The 17396-nt window shown below is 45.8% G+C and overlaps 1 protein-coding gene across 2 annotated transcripts in view; it reads right to left on the reverse strand.

Moving 5' to 3' along the window:
- SFXN1 (sideroflexin 1) overlaps nucleotides 1-17396 on the reverse strand; it is a 40357-nt gene that overhangs the window by 18349 nt on the left and 4612 nt on the right. For both annotated transcript variants that reach the window (XM_084794011.1, XM_084794012.1), the window contains exons 2-3: nucleotides 8792-8966; nucleotides 1207-1377 (exon numbers count right to left, since the gene is read on the reverse strand). In XM_084794011.1, the coding sequence (XP_084650137.1) occupies nucleotides 1207-1377; nucleotides 8792-8955 (335 nt within the window). In that variant the 5' untranslated portion in view covers nucleotides 8956-8966. The remainder of the gene's footprint in view (nucleotides 1-1206; nucleotides 1378-8791; nucleotides 8967-17396) is intronic.

Genomic DNA, 17396 nt, shown 5'->3' on the forward strand with positions numbered 1-17396 from the left:
GAGAAAAACTGTAGAAGACTTTGTTTCTAGACCCTTATTTTTCTATCTTATTTTCTTAAGGGTTTCAGACTTAGGGAAAATGTCAGCTTCCTTTTAAACAAAGGTATCATTTAGTATCGTTTAAAAAAAGTTTTATTTACTTTTATCTTAGGTGAATAAGTGCTGTGCCTGCGTGTGTGTGTGTGTGTGTGTGTGTGTGTGTGTGTATCAAGTGTGCACAGTGCTCACCTGAAGGTGTTGAATCCCTTGGAACTGGAATTACAGACAGCTGTGAGCCACCATGTGGTGCTGGGAACTGAGCTGGGGTCCTCTGCAAGAGCAGCACGTCACTGCCCTTAGCCTCGGAGCGACCTCTCTGGCCCCTTATTTAGCATTGTTAGAGGCAAAACACATGTTTAAATACAGTGGATTGTACTGTTGCTATTATCATTTTATCTGTTTATTATAATTATTTCATTTTGTTTTCTGAAAATGACCTCAAACTCTTGGCCTCCCAGTACCTTAGTCTTCTGTGTGCTAAGATTCTAGTCATGTGTCCTTGTGCCCAGATAGATGGATGTTACATGTTATGTGTATCGTGTGAGTTGTCGCTGAATAGAGTGGCAACAGCTACTCAGAGAGGAACTAAAGACGAAATGATATCTTTCTTTATGTTAAAGCAACACCACTTCATTTTATCAATTACTTTTGTTGTTATTGTTAGTTTGAGACAGGTGTTAGCTATAGAGTGAGGCTGGCCTCACATAAAAATCCTTGTGTCTTAGCCTCCCAAGAGCAGTGGTTTCAGGGGTGGAACCTAACAGCCCCCTTCATCCTGTTTTCAGCTGTTACATGTTCTACTTTATTTTACATCTTTTAATTTGAATTTTTATTTACTTTGTATACATGCGCACGTGCATGCATGTGGAGGTCTGAGGACGACTTGTAATAATTAGGCAGTCTCCATCTGCTAATGGTTCCCAGGCATAGAACTCTATGTTCAGGCCTTTACTCGCTGAGCCACCTTGCCAGCCCTACATTTTATTTTATTGTTTTACTGACTATAGTTATGGGGTACAGCATGTTCGGACAGGCCGTCGAGTGAATTCATCATTCTTGTTAACATAACCACTGGGACATTTATTTCAGTAAAATTTACACTAAGACAGTCTTCGAATGACCACAGTAGCACATCAGCTACCGCCTGCCGCACACCCTGTAACTTACCGGTAGAAGGTCATCATGCAGCCCGTGATGGTCATGTTCATCGGGACCTGAGCAGACATCCGTCCTATCAGAGTCATCTTTTCACCCGTGTCAGGATGGAAAGCCGAGTCATACGCGTACTTTGCTCTCCACAGCTCATTTTCCGTGAGGCCAGCAGGAACGATTCCTTGCCTAGAAGATGACGACAAAAACCCCAGCAACTGCTCCATCCAGATATCTCACTGTGAGCTACATGGTTTGACACTTTACTGTGCCTATGGGACCTGGGGGGGAGGTCTGTTACAGCATGGGTGGTATGGGTGGTAATTATGATTTTTTTTTTATTATTTATGTGTTTCAGGTGCTGGGGGTTGAACCCAGAGCCTCATGCTCCATCCGTGACCCACCTTCACAGCCTAAAGCATAAGAACAAAAACCCCCACAGCTACAGCGAACTTCTCAAACCCACTCATCTCAATTATCTGTAATTTGGAAAATAACAGAAAGTAACATGCCTATCAAGGAGTAATTCAACTTGAAAATATTCATTGTTTTAAATGACATATTAAAAAACGCCATCTGAATTTGGCAAACTCTGAAACATTTTTAACCAGCCAGACCAAAGTTATGGCAGTTAAGGCTATTACTTTATTTTAAACCTGCAGTTGCCAGACTGAGGTTAGGAGCCCTTTGGTGCAAATAAAAGGCTTGGTGCACAATTTGTCAGATTCTCTCATCAAGGAAATACTCAGAACTTTAGAAAATTTCAAATTTAGTGAAGCAATGAAATTGCCCCCAGGCTTATCTACTATTTGCCACTGGCAACACTTGGGCAAACACCTTTTCAATCTTCTAAGGTGTTTAAGGTCTGAGACCAAACCAGATGCTTCACTATCTACAGCTTTTATTCAATAATATTCTGTAAATATTTCTTCTAAACCATCTGCCTTGGGTTGAATAGTAGCTCCTGAGTTTTGGGCCACATTGAAGAGCAGGGTGTGGTTCTATCTATGCAATTAGCCAAAGTGGAGTCCTATTGGATTAAGTGGTCAATAAATCCCTGGATTAGTGCCTACGGTCAAACAGAGGCGGCAGAGTACAATGATGCACCTACAAACCAAGGGGTGCCGACAATCCCAAGAGGCAGCAGCACCTTGGGAGAGGCAAGAGGGCTCCTCCCTGAGAGTCCCCAGAGGGAGTGTGAGCCTATGAGACTCAGATTTCCAGCTTCCAACCCGGGGAGGGGGCACATTACCCTTTAAACACTACGGATTAGTGCACAGCAGGAGTTTAAAACATCACTCTCTTAAGGCTGGGATTCTAATTGTCCTACCTTTCCCATTTACAAAGGATGTGGGTGATGCACCTTCATAATAGAATGTTCCCCACATCCAAGTAAACGAGTAAATTTGCTAAGGCAACAGCCATGTAAGATATTAAATGCCTTTATGACTTTTATCCTTTGCACTTGAGTCTGAGTTTGCAGGGTGTGGAGGAAGCCCTGAGAAAAGGTATATAGACCAAGGCCGCAAATCCATGAGAAATTGGCAAAGCCAGATCCTCATGCGGGTTAGGCTCAGGATGGATGGCAAAGGATGGGTAGGAAGTGTGAATGATCAGTGCACGGCTACACAGAGAAACCCTGTCTCGGGAAAAAAACGAAACAAGACTAGCAACTGCAGCTTGCTCCTCCAGGGTGCTTGCAGCCTCAGAGGAGGCTGTAGAGACTTCCTACCTAGACCAGCCAGCCCCTCCTCCATGCTGTACCTTAATAAACACCGGAGGCTCAGGGTGGTCTGGTAGGTGCCTTCCATCACAGCACACATCCCCACCCAACCTCAGCTTTCCTGTCTGTCTGTCTGTCCTTTCTTCCTTTCCTCCCTGATCCCATCCAGGGTTCCAGGATCCAAGCTGCAGGTTGTGGCAAGTCTGTCTTCAAAAGCAGAAGACATTTATCCTAAGCATGAAAATGTGAAGTCTACTTAGCCTTTCTTCCAGTTGGCTGGTTTCTATCGGCTGAGATGTGAGGGGCATCAGGCTTGGTTTCTAGGCTTCGGCTGTGCTCCTGCTCAGCTGCAGAGCGAGGCCCACGCCCACCGTCGTAATGACAGCTCATCTTAACTGCTGGTGCGGAAAGTGTTGTTCCTTCTATTTCTCCTCTTACAAAAATGCCTTCCTTACAGCCACTATTCTTCTAGGAACGCGTCACAATGGTTTTCTAAGTCTTACAGGTGATCACAGCTGTACTGACGGGAACTGCTATGAGGAGAGACGTGTCAGGGCCACTGCATGAAGTCATTCTTTCCAGCCCAACAGTGGCTCTCTGGTTACTTGGGTTATTTTAGTTGTCACACACTTGTGAGTAAGCTGTCCTCAAGTGCTCTCGTGCTCTCTCTGTCTTACACACACACACACACACACACAGTGTCTGTGTGGGTCTATGCGCAGGTGTTAACAGGTGTTGGTGAGGTACCCTGATGTGGGTGCTGGCTACCGAACGTCAGGCTCCTGCAGGAGCGGTATGCACTCTTAACTGCTCAGCCATCTCCCTCGCCACATGTTTTGTGTCCGTGAGTGTTCCGATGCGTGTGAACTGCTGTCACTCTGCAGGCGGATGCTTTACGTGGACTAAAAGCGGCCCCTCTCGTCGTATTTATTTGTTACAGGTTTTGAGTTGATTAGGATATTGTTAGTTGCAAAATCCAACTGCTCCATCTTTTTAAAATGTCCACTTCTTAGCTTCAAAGTGTTCTCAAATAGTGAAGGTTAGGGTGGCCTTGACGCCTCCCGCTACACGCTTTCCCACAGGTGTTCTCTCAGGCTTTAATAGAGATGTGGGAGAGAAAGAGAGGCCTATGTGCAAGTTTGGAAAAGCAGCCTAGAGCTACCACCCCAATTCCTAAATATTTTGGAAACTGAAAGCAAAGTGGGGCGGGGGATGAGGTGGTCTATGACAATATGACATCCTCAAGACTGGAACTTTCTCAAGTTTCATTTGAGCAAACACTGTTTTTCTCTTTCCTCTTTTCTCACCCCTGCAGCCTGTCAGGTTCTGCTGCCCTGACCCACCAGTGTGGTGCTGATTGCTTATTTAGGAGACACAGTATTTTTGCTTTAAGCATACTTATTACATGCACGTGCCATCAAAAGATCAGAAAGAGGTAATAGGAAAGTGAACTTGGGCTGGAGAGATGGCTCAGCAGTTAAGAGTGCTCGCTGTGCAAGCGTGAGGACAGGAGTTCAGATCCCAGCACTGGCACAAGCCTGGATCCTTAGCATGGGGTGCGGCAGGGCATGGGTAGAGACAGGAGGATCACTGGGGCACGCTGCCCACTCAGTAGAAAGAAAGTGGATTCCAGGCTCAGGGAGAGACTCTGTCTCAAAGGCGAAGGCAGAGGGTAGCGGGAGGGCTCCGCAGCAGTTCTTTTGAGTCCTGGGAATTAGTTGGCTTTTGAGCCTTTAAAGTCCTTCACATTCTTTCTAGCGTCAGCACAGGTGGATGGTGACAGCACAAACTGCAGTGAGACCTTCTGGGCCCCCATCCTCCCCACCTCTTCCCACAGGCAGAACACTCAGAGCTGGGATCCAAGTCCAGGCCGTGAGCTCCAGCTCCTCTTTCTGAGAAATGGGGGGACAACACTGACTCTGCCTTCCCAGATTGCTGTCAGGCTTAGAGTGCTGAACAAGCCTTCTCAGCACCGCGAGCGGCTTCTATTTCCATAAACAGTGCTCAGCCCATCCATCCACTGTGGACTGAATTGTTCAATCAAAGACATACGTTTTCCCATGGGAGCGAATCCTTTAGGATCGCCTATGGATGGATCATTGTTTTTACTGTACAGTTCTCCCTCTGGGTCTCCTTTTGGGAACAAAGTGAAGGTACTTAAAGACCCCGGTGTGGCTAGTGGATTCAATGATCTGCTCACCGGGGCTTCTACCATGTCGGAGCTGTGATTGGGATCTTGTGTTCCTAACAGTCCCTTCCTGGTATAGCTTTAGCTGTCCGGTGGGTGAGTGCTGCCTGCCTGTCTCTGACGCTCACTGGACCTTTAACCAACATGGAACTTCTCCGATCTACTCACCCTGACCTGTCCCTTGTCTGACTGCCATACAGAAATCTCTGTGTCTTTTATATTTTAATTAAAAAAAAAATCCATCTCCTGTCTACTCAAGAAGAGTTCTCAAGGTGTGTGGATCTGAGGTGCTGGCATGTTATCGCTGCCTTTGCTAGTGATGACAAACTGGTCTAAACTGCCTGGGCTGCAGACTCCGCTGGACACTGTACTTGCTGACTCATCATCTTTTGGTGCTCAGTGTGCAGACCACAGACTTCCCTGACATCTACTTTTTCCTAAGAACATTCTTATTCTGTTCATGGACGCCAGTTTAGCATGTGTGTATGTGTGTGTGTGTGTGTGTGTGTGTGTGTGAAAAACAAATAGGCAGGGGGTTATAGAAAAATGTTCAAAGTTTTGTTTTTTTGTTTTTGTTTTTGAGACAGGGTTTCTCTGTGTAGGCCTGGCTGTCCTGAACTCACTTGGTAGACCAGGCTGACCTCTAACTCACAGAGATTCACCTGCCTCTGCTTCCCGAGTGCTAGGATTAAAGGTGTGCACCACCACACCCAGCTTTCAAAGTTTTATACCTATACAAAATGTCTTTCTCAAGTCCAGTACTATGAATACACACAAAGGAAAAATAATGTTATTAAAAAAAAAAGTTTGTTAGGGCTGGAGAGACAGACAGCTCAGTGATTAAGTGTACTGGCTGTTCATGAGAGGACCTGGGTTTCATACCCAGCACCCACATGGTGGTTCACAACCGTCTGTAACTCCAGACCCAGGGAATCCAGTTTCCTCTTCAGGTCTCTGCAGGCACCAGGCACCCAAGTGGTTCACAGACACACATGCAGGCAAAACACCCATATACATAAAAGTTTGTTTATAGACAACATAAAAGGTTTAAAGAATTGCCATGTATGGGTTTCACCCCTGGAAAGGGCAGATCTCTTTGGCTTTTCCATAAGTTCTTTGAGTACCGAAAGTCTTTCCTGTTACACAGATCAGTGTTTTCTTGAGTCTTCCTGGAGCAAATACCAAGTAATCATCTTCACCCTCTTTTTTGTACTTCCCTTATTTAATCATTGGTGAGGTGACTGGATTTAGAACGCCCCTAGGAGATTAGGAAAACTACCTCTTGGTGTGTCTTTGAGAGCCTTTCCAGAGAGGATTAACTGTGTATGTGCATAAGTGCGTGCTTGCATGCGCATGCGAGCATGTGTGCACCCCAGTTGTGGGCGCCACCATCCTTGCTCTGGGGACTCAGATGGAATACAGGAGGAAAAAGCTGAGCATGCTCACTTCCCTCTTCCTCTGCAGTAACCATGGAAACAGGGAAGAGACTGGATCCTCTTTTAAGTTATTTGTCAGGTATTTTGGTCAGAAAACTCACAAATGTAACTACTAAAGTAATGAACACATAATTTTTCATTCCTTACTCTCATCTGTCAGGGAGCAGCAAGGATGACCTTGAGCCTGACCTGGGCACTAAGAGCAACTGTGACAGTTTCAGAACAGCCCACAGAGACTACCTCAATACCTAACAATGCCTTCTGGCCCTTTATTAGTGCTTGCTGACCTCTCACTACCATCCTTGGCGAACCCACCTGGTTTATTTTCTACTTTGTTGTTAGTGCTTGACCATTGTTTCCAGGGAAGATTTTAACTTTCCTATGGGATTTTAAAGTTCTTGGTCTCTTCATTACAACGTCTTCTTTTCAAGTGGTCAACCTTCTCTCTCTTTCTCTTTCTCTTCTCTCTCTCTCTCTCTCTCTCTCTCTCTCTCTCTCTCTCTCTCTCTCTCGGTTTTTTGAGACAGGGTTTCTTTGTGCAGCTTGAGCTGTTTTGGACTTGCTTTGTAGACCAGGCTGGCCTTGAACTCACAGAGATCCACCTGCCTCTGCCTCCCTGACTGCTGGGATTAAAGACGTGCTCTATCACCACTTGGCTCATCGATTTTCTTGAATTCCTAAAAACATGCTAATGTGAGAGGTCTTCTTTTACAATGTTTCTGAGTACTTTCCCATAAGGTGCCATGACTGGTCTTCCTTCTTTCCTTCCTTCCCTCCTCCCTCCCTCCCTCCCTTCCTTCCTTCCTCTTCCTCTCTTCCTTCTTCTCCTCTCTTGAAATACTGCAGAATCTGGTCAGATTGCACTGGCCCCTTTCTAACAACTAGCTGACAGGAAACGCCTGAGGCCTGTTATTCTCGGAATGTATAGGTGCAAAGCTCCTGCTGTCCAATTTCCTGCATCTGATTGGCTTTCCCTAGAGCAGAAGTCAGCAAATTACTGTCCACGACCTGCATGTCCCCCAGATCACAGGGATCTTACATTTTTAAAAGATTATAACGCAATTAAAATTATTATGTGATTGAGACTCCTTAAGGTATGCAAAGCCTGAAGTATTTATTTCTTTCAAAAACTGTTATATGTATAATTACATGTGTGTAAGTGTACCCAGTGTGTGCCTGGGCCTATGGAAGTCAGAAGAAGGTCTCAGATCCCTTGGAACTGCAGTTGTGAGATGCCATATAGTGTTGGAAGCTGAACCCGGGTCTTCTGCAAGAGCAGGAAGTGTTCTTAAATGTAACCCACTCTCCAGCCCTCTGAAGTAGTTCTTATCCAGTCATGTGTATACATACATCTACTGTCAAATTAGCTGTCCCCAGGCATACAGACTCTGACATTAGGGTATTTTCTATAGGATGCATAGCATTTGTTCATTTGTATTTAATTCCACGCATTCCTTATTTATTTTTTGAGATGGGGGTCTTACAATGTTGCTCAGGCTTGTCTTGAGCACTGGCTAAGTGGGTCCCCTGCCTCAGCCTCCTGAGTAGCTGGAACTTAAGCAGGTAGCATCATGTCTGTGTTCTCTCCCACGCATTGACACCATCTCTAGATTACCTGTCGCACCCCATGAAACAGAAATGTCCTGTACAGTTAGACTGCATTGTTCGTGGAGTAATGTCTGTTCATGCCCAACACTGATATAAGACTTTTCAAGTGATTTCTCCCAGAACTAGTTAAAGGTGAAGCCAGGGACTCAGTGGATATGGAGGACCGACTGACTGTCCCTACATAGGTAGCGTCCTCTGACCTCCTGTGTGGCTCTCTCTCTGATGGGTGCATCTCACATCTGTACCCCTGAACTCCAATCAGAATCCTTCCCATCTGACTACACACCTAGAAAGTCCTCTCACAGGGGCCTGCATCTCAGTGGCAATGGCTTTCCCCTAATTATCAGGAGCCAGTTTCTTGAATGACCCTGTTTCTACGCAAAGATAGAAAGATGCTTGAGATGGTTGTGTTAGAGAAAAGAATACAGGATGTTGTATACAGGGGACTTCACAGACAGGTCATCAAGTTCCCATGGACACTGGCTCTCTGTGGTAAGCGTCAGCTCTGGGATATACTTGGTCTTCCTATTTACTCATTTATTTTGGCAAGCAGTAGTCTTTTGAAGCAAAAAAAAAAAAAAAAAAAAAAAAGCAATACTGCAAAGTCATGGAACAGTTTAGAAACAACAACAACAACAGTGGCTTTACCTGTAGTCATGCACCACTTTCTTGGCATGCTCTAGTTGTTCGTTTGTCAAAAGGATGTTCCTGGGATCAGTGACAGTGAAGAAGTGACTGGCTCGGCCAATGAAAGTGCTCTGGTCCCATCGAGGCTCCTTGATGTTAATGTTGGGTGGCACTTCCCCAGACATTGTCCCAGATCCTGAATAGGGAAAGATGAAAAACGGGAGGTGACACCTTTACACAATTTACTCTGCAGTCACGGCAACCTGCATGTAAGACGGCTCGGTGGGTAAAGGCTTGCCACGGCAGCATGGTGCCCTATGCTCTGCTCCTGGAACCTACATCCAAGGTAGGAGAATCAGCTCCACAAAGTTGACCTTTGACCTCCACCAGAGTGCCATTGCATGCACTTAACCCCCTCCCACACACATCACACACACACATCTACTCTTACACGCATACCAAAATTAATTAATTAATTTAAAAAATCACACAAAAACATTTCATGTTTTAAGTAAGCTTTGATTTTGTGTTTGGTCACATTCATAGCTATCATGGGTGTGTGGCCCATAAGCTGCAGGCCTGAAACCAAAGCAAACTGTTTATAAACCTCAGTGCATTTCACATTTAAGTACATAGTACTTTGTCATTCTTTTCCTGAAGGAAAGCCAAAATTACTCCAGATGAGGCAGAAACACACAAAGCTTTAAAGTAACAAGGGCCAGGGAGATGGCTCATCAGGCAATACCCTGCCTGCACACAGCATAAGGGCCCACGTTCAGATGCCCAGAGCTCCCTGACAGTCAGTCTAGCCAAAGTAGCCAGCTCTAGGCTCAGCAAGGGGCACTGTCTCAAAAAATTGGATGGAGCGTGATGGAGGAAGACACCTGATGTCAACCCCGGCCTCCACTCACACATGCCTTTGTGCAAAGCAGCTGATGTCAGAGTCACTGTCTTCTTATTCGACAAATGTCCTTCCTGCTGGAAGTAACTGATGACAAGCATGATTACAAGAGCAAAGACAGCAACGATACTAACAATTATAAAACTGGAAAAGACGGCAGATCCATGCAGTCTGTTCAGCACAAAAAACCAGTTATCAAAAATGAAAATCATCACCAAGTGTGACGGCGCACGCCTTTAATCCCAGCACTTGGGAAGCAGGGGCAGGAGGATCTCTGTGAGTTCGAGACCAGCCTGGCCTACAAAGTGAGTCCAGGATAGGCAAGGCTATACAAGAGAAACCCTGTCTCACCCCCACTCCAATTAAAATCATCTTTAATTTACCAGAAACAAAGAGACAAGAAATAAGACCTGATAGCCCCACAGACCAAAAATGGAGCCTTCCCTTAGAGAAGGCCTGCTTCCCGGCTCATTTATTTTTGGGATCATAGTGCTTCCTTCAGAACTGCACTGTAGCGTTCTACTACATGCTTATGGTTTGCTGAGGGCCACAATCTTACTATGCAAATAACAAAGAAAAACTTCCGCAGTCCAGGCTCTCTGTAATAACTAACACCGTCTTTACACATTCCTTTGCTGAAAGCTCCTACAAGTATATAAAAATTTGATATGCTATCTTTTAAGTTTTATTATTTTAGAGTTGCACACATGAATATAATGTATTTTCAGTGTATCCATCTCTCCCCAAATTCTCCCCTGTCCCCTCTATATCCTCCTCTCAAATTTATGAACTGTTCTTCGCGCGCGCGCGCATGTGTGTGTGTGTGTGTGTGTGTGTGTGTGTATGTGTGTCTGTGTATGCTATATATAAAGATACCAAGTCCAAATAGTGTTTCCTGTATGTATATGGGTAGCACTAACTACTTGGGCATGGGCAACCTATCAGTTCACCCTGAAGAAAACAGACCCTGCCTCCCTCTGCAGCTGACGGGTCCCACCCTCATCCGCAGTGTTGACACACATGGTCTTGCTCAGGGAACCCATGCTGTTGAGAGTACATGGGTGTAATTTGCCCATCACCTCCAGAGGACACGATTTCTCAGCAGGTCCACCCCCCCCCCCCCCACCACACTGGCTCTTACAATCTTTCCATTCCCCTCCTTGGATGTTCATTTACTTGTTTCATGAAGATGCTCCAGAGGCATCCGATCTCCCCTTTGGACCCACAATAACCCTTTAGTACAGTTTTGTTTTAGTTCTCAACATTACACATAACACCACACCCTTGTCTAGGGATCTCGAACTCTCTGGTGATGGTGGGTCAAAGGATCCACGGAGGCTTCATATAATTTTCTTACACTTTGATTTTTTTTTCCATTTCTAACATCAGTTCTAAACATAGCTTTCTTTAGTGTGTTACAAATTTTTAGGACCACTGAAGCATCAGATACAAATGCTAGGTTACCCTATAGTTTGTCCTTATCGAAACCCCCAAATGACACATCACTGCCCACTGGATCAAAATTGAACAGGTCAGTCAGGCGCACTCAAGCCTGAAGTGGTTGGGCTGTGGGAGAAAGAAAGCAAAATCCAGCTATTGATAAAATCGTCTGGGACAGCAGACCCAGAGCTGACAGGAAACCACTTTCCTCTCAGCTATAAAATGTCAGTCATGTGTGAGTGACAACACTTGCTAGCAGACAGGCCTGGCTTTGCTGATGCTCACTGATGCTCAGAAACTTTGCTATTCAAAAAAATAAGAATGAAGTCACCCCACCGGCCCACTTCTGCTCCCGCCCGCCTGCCATGGGAGTCACTCAGTTTTCAGCTCAGGACTTCACATTGGGGGAATTCTGGACTTAGTATCCTAGGCTCATCTCAACATTGTGGTTCCCAAGGAAACAGGGATGCAGGTCCACTTCATGGTGCACTTCTTCCCCCGTGAAGGTCTGAGCCCATCGTAATGCTGCAGCATTAAACTATACTGCTCCCTACAAAGCTAAGGGAGACTCCCTTCTCTGCTTGGCTAGACTCCACCTGACTCCCCTGGTCCTGACCTCCCAGGAAGCAGGCCTACAATCAACAGCAGCACCGCCCCTGCTGGCTGCTGGCTGATAGGTTATAATACAGAACAGCACCCAAGTACAAATTAGAACAAATAGAGCAAATGGTAAGCCCAGGGACAGAGACATGGAGTAACTCTCTTTCTCTGAAGGGTGCCAAGTCCCCACAATGGATATCTGAAACCACAGGTAGTATGGACCCCTACGTATAATGTTCTTTTCTATGCATATAAATTTAGAATAAGGTTATTGATAAATTAGGCACAGCAAGAAGTTGACACTACCTAACAAGGGAACGATACATGTGACAATATAAACATTGTGAATGTGTCCTCTCGCAAAATATTTTAATGTTTTTTGAAAATTTTCATTCAATGTTTTTTGGACTGTAGGTAGCTAAAAGGTAAATGGGGACTTATGGAAAATCAAAAGGCTATCACTGTGTGGAAACATGGATTATTTATATAACCCACAAACAGTAAAACTAAAACTCTAGTTTATATGTAGGGACGCTTTCAGATTTGCCCACAGAGCTCAACCGAGGCATCTCAGCAACTTCCATATGGAGGGGCATCAGGAACGTCAGTCCTGAGCCTAAAGTTTGTCTGTACCTCAAGCTAGTCTGACCCGCCCTCAGTGTCTACAAAGGTTACTAAAGGATCTCTATTGTGCAGGCAAATAGTAGGAGCAGCAGTAGTAACTGATAACTACTGAATAGATACAGCTGAAGATGAAGGAACATTTCACTGAGCCCAGAGATGCAAAAGCAAAGACCCATCAGGCTCCCTGCTCAATTTATTCCTACAAAGGCACGGCAAAGACAGGAGCTCTAAACCACTGGATACACCATGTGGAGGAGCTTTTTACAAATACACGTAGGCCTTCTAGAGATGCTCATACCCCAGGGATGGCCAGAAGTTGGCAAGACCTGTGACTCTGCAGGTGGTCTGGGAGCAAACCTTCAGCCTGATGGGCGTGCACCGGGCCAGGCTCTACATGGGGCTGGATAGCTGATGCTCCCTTTCTGCCCTCCCTGCAGTGTCCCAGGCTAGAACCAACTGTTCCCCAGGGGACCGAGGATACCTGGTTTTTTTCTTGGGTACATTTTTCTTCTCTTTTATGCTTGATACAAATAACAAGGCAAAAATTTAAGTGTAGTTTTCACAGAAGTGTAGCTCTTAACCACAAACTTTGTCCAAAGTGTTAAGTACAAGCAACGTTTTGGTTAAATTGTAACCAACATGAAGCCATTATAACAGAATGGATACTTTGTGGTACTATTGCTAAGAACTACACAGCACCTTACAGGCGAGTTATCTAACAAGCTCATCATCATAAGACAGGGAAACTGAAGCCTAAGGGAAGGAAATAATCTGTCAGGTGACATGGCTGAAGGAGGGGATCCCAGCCACATCACATTTTCTCACCATTCTCTTTAGTGTTTTGGTTTTGTTGTTGTTGTTTGTTTTGGGGGGTTTATTTTTGGATACCATCAGTTAATATCTACAGAGAACCGGTGTCCCTGAGGTCCCCTTTTCTCTTTAAATAAGAACTTGTCTGCTGCACTAAACGTCCTCTAACATCAGAGCACCACCCAACAGAGCCACAGGACCACTGTCACCTAGTGAAATGTCCCCTCTAAGGGACAAAGATGGGCCAGGAAGTCAGCATCTCATTGTTACCCTGGATCTGTAAGATCACGTGCTCTCCCCTCAGGCCAGTGCTGGAGTAAGCCAGCTCATAGACCACAGCAGCTGTGTCCTTTCCACCAGTAGGAACATCTCACTGATGAGGAAAGATTGTTAGAGGCTACTCCCGACCTACAGAGGAAGGGGGGCGGGGGGCAGGCGGCTTTGCTGGCACACTCCAGGCTAAACTGCCAAGCCTCAGGACCCTCGAAGTCCCATGATATACAGTGTTCCCCAGGAGCTGGAAAATGCTGCATTCATGGTTCTGGGGCTTGGCTGAGGGGTGTCAGCTCTTGATCGTAAGGAGAGGGGGATGCGATGATTCTCAGGGTAAGTTCAGAGTCACATGGGGGCTGGATAAAGGAACACAAACACAACAGGTGAGCCACAGGAGCTTCCAGAGGCTGGAAAGGCTAAGGGACGCTTCCCAGTGCCTCCAGGGGGAGGGCTGCCCCACTCAGGCTTCCGACCTCCAGCACACCAGCTGAAACCTGTTTCAGCTACCGACTGTGTGGTTTGTTAGTGTGGCAAAGGAAACAAACAGGGCGCCATTCTCTCACTGTGAGTGCAAACTGGATGCAAGGATCTGTGCTTCCTGATCCCAGAAAAAGAAAGGTCACCAGGCTCAGCAGCAATGCCATATCAGCATTCTGACAGACAAGGCTGATACCATGCCAGATAAAATTTAATTATTTACTATGATCAATTCCACGAAGCCCTTTAAAATTTCCACCTTCAAGCAGAGTTTTCACTTTCTCCCCTTTCATTTTCTTCAAGGATTGGTTGGTTTTTATAACAAAACAAAACAACAAAACTACTATTTACTCCTTCCCCCATCCCCACCCCTTCGCTGATTCCCATGTTCATCTGCGTCAGCCATGGGCAGGAACAGGACTTGCTCTCGTACTTGGAAATCAGGAGCAATGTGTTTGCAGGTGGCGGAAGGGAGGAGGAAGCAAGGCTGAGAAGATGCCTGGGCAGCTTTGCTTTGGGTTAAGAGTGGGCCAAAGAAGGGGGCTGCTGCATGGGATCCTGGGCACACCTCCTTCTTCCTGCCCATTTGGTCAAACCACAGCAGCACGAATAACCAGCAGCTGTAATCCCAGCCCTGAGGAGGCAGAGACAGTCTGATCTCTGTGAGTTTGAGGCCAGCCTAGTCTACAAAGTGAATCCAGGACATCCAGGGCTACACAGAGAAATCCTGTCTTAGGGAGGGGGTTTGGGGGGGAACAAAAAATAAAAAAACCTTAAAAAAGCTGAACTGTAACTTCTGGAAACTTTTTTGGCCAATTGGGGTTAATTTTGAATTGAGTCTATTCCACTGATGCTTGGTTCCATAAAAGGATCTTTTATATGAATGATCTTAATCCTTAGAATTAGCACCTTGGCTTTTAGAAACACCTGTTTTTTGTAACAGACAAAACAAACAAACAACCCTGAGATGTAAAACCTTTTCTGTAGTTTACTAAGAAGCTAAGTGATCTCAAGCTATTTGCTGACAAATAACCGTGAGGTGTTACTAGCCACTCACTCTAGAGCACCTCACAAACAATTTAGGATGCCAGCCACTAGGACCGTTAATAATTATAGCATTATGCTGCTTTAAGAACTGGAATTTCAGATGGTTGTAAGCCGCCATGTGGAGGCTGCGAACTGCACTCAGGCAAGAGCAGGAAGTTGTAGTAGGCACAGAGGCACTTGTGCTCATAGATAAGCACTTGGGAATCCAGGAAGGTTAAACACGTTTTGGTCTCTTTGAAGAAAGAGACCGTAGAACCTGTTTTCTGCCTAGAAGGCTGGGAATGGACGTGGTTTGTGGCCTGGCGAGCTTTACACTGTCTGTATGACTAAGACCAGACCAGATCCTCCCCCAGACCCTTAAGATGTCACATGCAGTCAATCTATAGACCTCCTCTTTATGGAAGATGTCGCACGTACTTTACAAAGAATTTTGATGTAGTCATGCCTTGAGCTTTTTTGTGCACATGGGGTTGAGGTAATTATCACTTATATATGCCTAAAATAAAGTGCCCCGTGTCAGACTTGTAATGCTTGAGCCAACCCTGGGTCCTGAGTCCTGTTGAATTGGACTTCCTTCTTGGCTCACACAGTATTCTGCTGTACATGGGGTTTGCAGAGACCCCCACAATAAGTGCTCTTAACCATAGAGGCGCCACCCATATTTTAGTTATTTTTTTGTTTGTCAAGTTTGCGTGCATGGGTGAGTGCATGTAAATGCGTGTGTCCGCAGGCGCTCGTGGGTGCCATGGCGCGCAGGTCAGAGGACAACTTGGAGGAATTGGTTCTCCTGAAGGTGGAGTCCCTAGTGATCTAACTCAGGCCATCAGGATAAACACCAGGCACTCGTTGAGTCATTGTGTCAGACTTCAAAACAGGTTTCAAAGGGGACAGGAGCATTCTGTTAGTGCTAGCATTTAATCTCTAGCCAAGGTTCATGGAACCTCATCAAAACACATTTCTCTAGCCTCTGTAGACATTCATTAACAAACACAATTAACAGACGCAGCCAGTGCCCACTAAGGCTTTTCACTGGCCTAGGCTTGTTTCCAAAGTTCTTAACATGCAAAACATCAAGTTGGAAAGCAAACACATTATAATGGAACATCTCCTACACTGATCTCTTCAAACACTCATACAGAGACCCTTCACACAGCAGGCTTCCTCTGCACAGGCCTCATCTGAGCCTGCTGAAGAGGTGTTGTCAGACCACTAACCCAGCAAGCCTTGTCTGACACTGGGATAGCACTGGCTGGTGTTTGAATCCATGCGCTGCTCAAAAATACTCCTTACTGCAATGGAGCTCAACCTGCTGGTTTAAAATTCACAGCAGCCAAGTCACACACAAACCAAGATGAGGGGCACAAAGAAGACGCCATCTTCAGCATGTTACACGGTGAGGCCAATGGCTGGCACAGCTCACTGCCAGCACCAGCCACCAGAAGCGGAAACAGGACCGGTTAACGCTCCTGGCACTTAGAAGCCTGCTTTTCACATTTCTGTCAGGGCATTCTCTCCAATAAAATTATCCTTATTTGAAAACAAGAAAGTATCAAAGAACTCATCTGGCCTGACCATATGTTTCTTTAAGATGTTATCGGACTCCCAAGCATCTGGGACCCCCAAATATCTGGGATCCCCAAGCATCTGGGGCCCCCGAGGACTAGTAAAGAATGCAGAAACCACACCAAGAGAACTGGTGACCATCTGGGCAACTCACCTGGCTCTAAGATTAGACCCCCTTAGAAATGCCAAAGAATTTTTGTATCTAGCAGGAAGAAATCTGTAAGGAAGCCTTCCACCTTCCACCTCACCGGCTTGCTGCCAGGAAAATGTACTTGTCTCCACCGCTCTGTCTTCTGTTCTTAGCTTCACTGGGTAACAGGGAACCAGATTCTTCATGGTTAGAAGAGTGTGTGTCCCCAACCTTCATGAGCAATTCTGAGAGAATACCACTGCCTTCCCTCTAGGGAGGAATCCTGCCTGACACCACACTGGCAACATACAGCTGGGTGACACGGAGGCCCTGGGTTTGTTACAACAGGGCACTGTCAACCAGTGGGCTAGTCACTCACATTGACCCGAAATCCTGTTCTGTGTCACACGCTCAATCTCTGCCAGCTGTTGTGCAACACGAGTCCTAGATGGAGGAGGAGGAGGGTGGGGTGCGTGCATGAGAACTGCCGCTAGGCTCAAGGCAGAAACTTATGCTTGTGGGCATTGCAAATTGTGAGTTCAAATCTCAGCTCTGCCAACTACTTGGAGAACTGATACACACTAGTCAACATCTTTAAAACTTTTATAAACATGGATTTCTGCCTACCAATAAGCACTAACATCTGCTAATCACTTTCTCTGGCCTCACAGCACCCCTGTCTGAACCACGGTGTTGGGGTCGGTCTTGTGCACTGTGTGTTCACAAGGATGATGGTTTCTGTGCCCGAGATCTGGTTACAA

Source organism: Acomys minous (assembly GCF_964271855.1).
Source record: "Acomys minous genome assembly, chromosome: 9".
In the NCBI taxonomy this organism is placed as follows: domain Eukaryota; kingdom Metazoa; phylum Chordata; class Mammalia; order Rodentia; family Muridae; genus Acomys; species Acomys minous.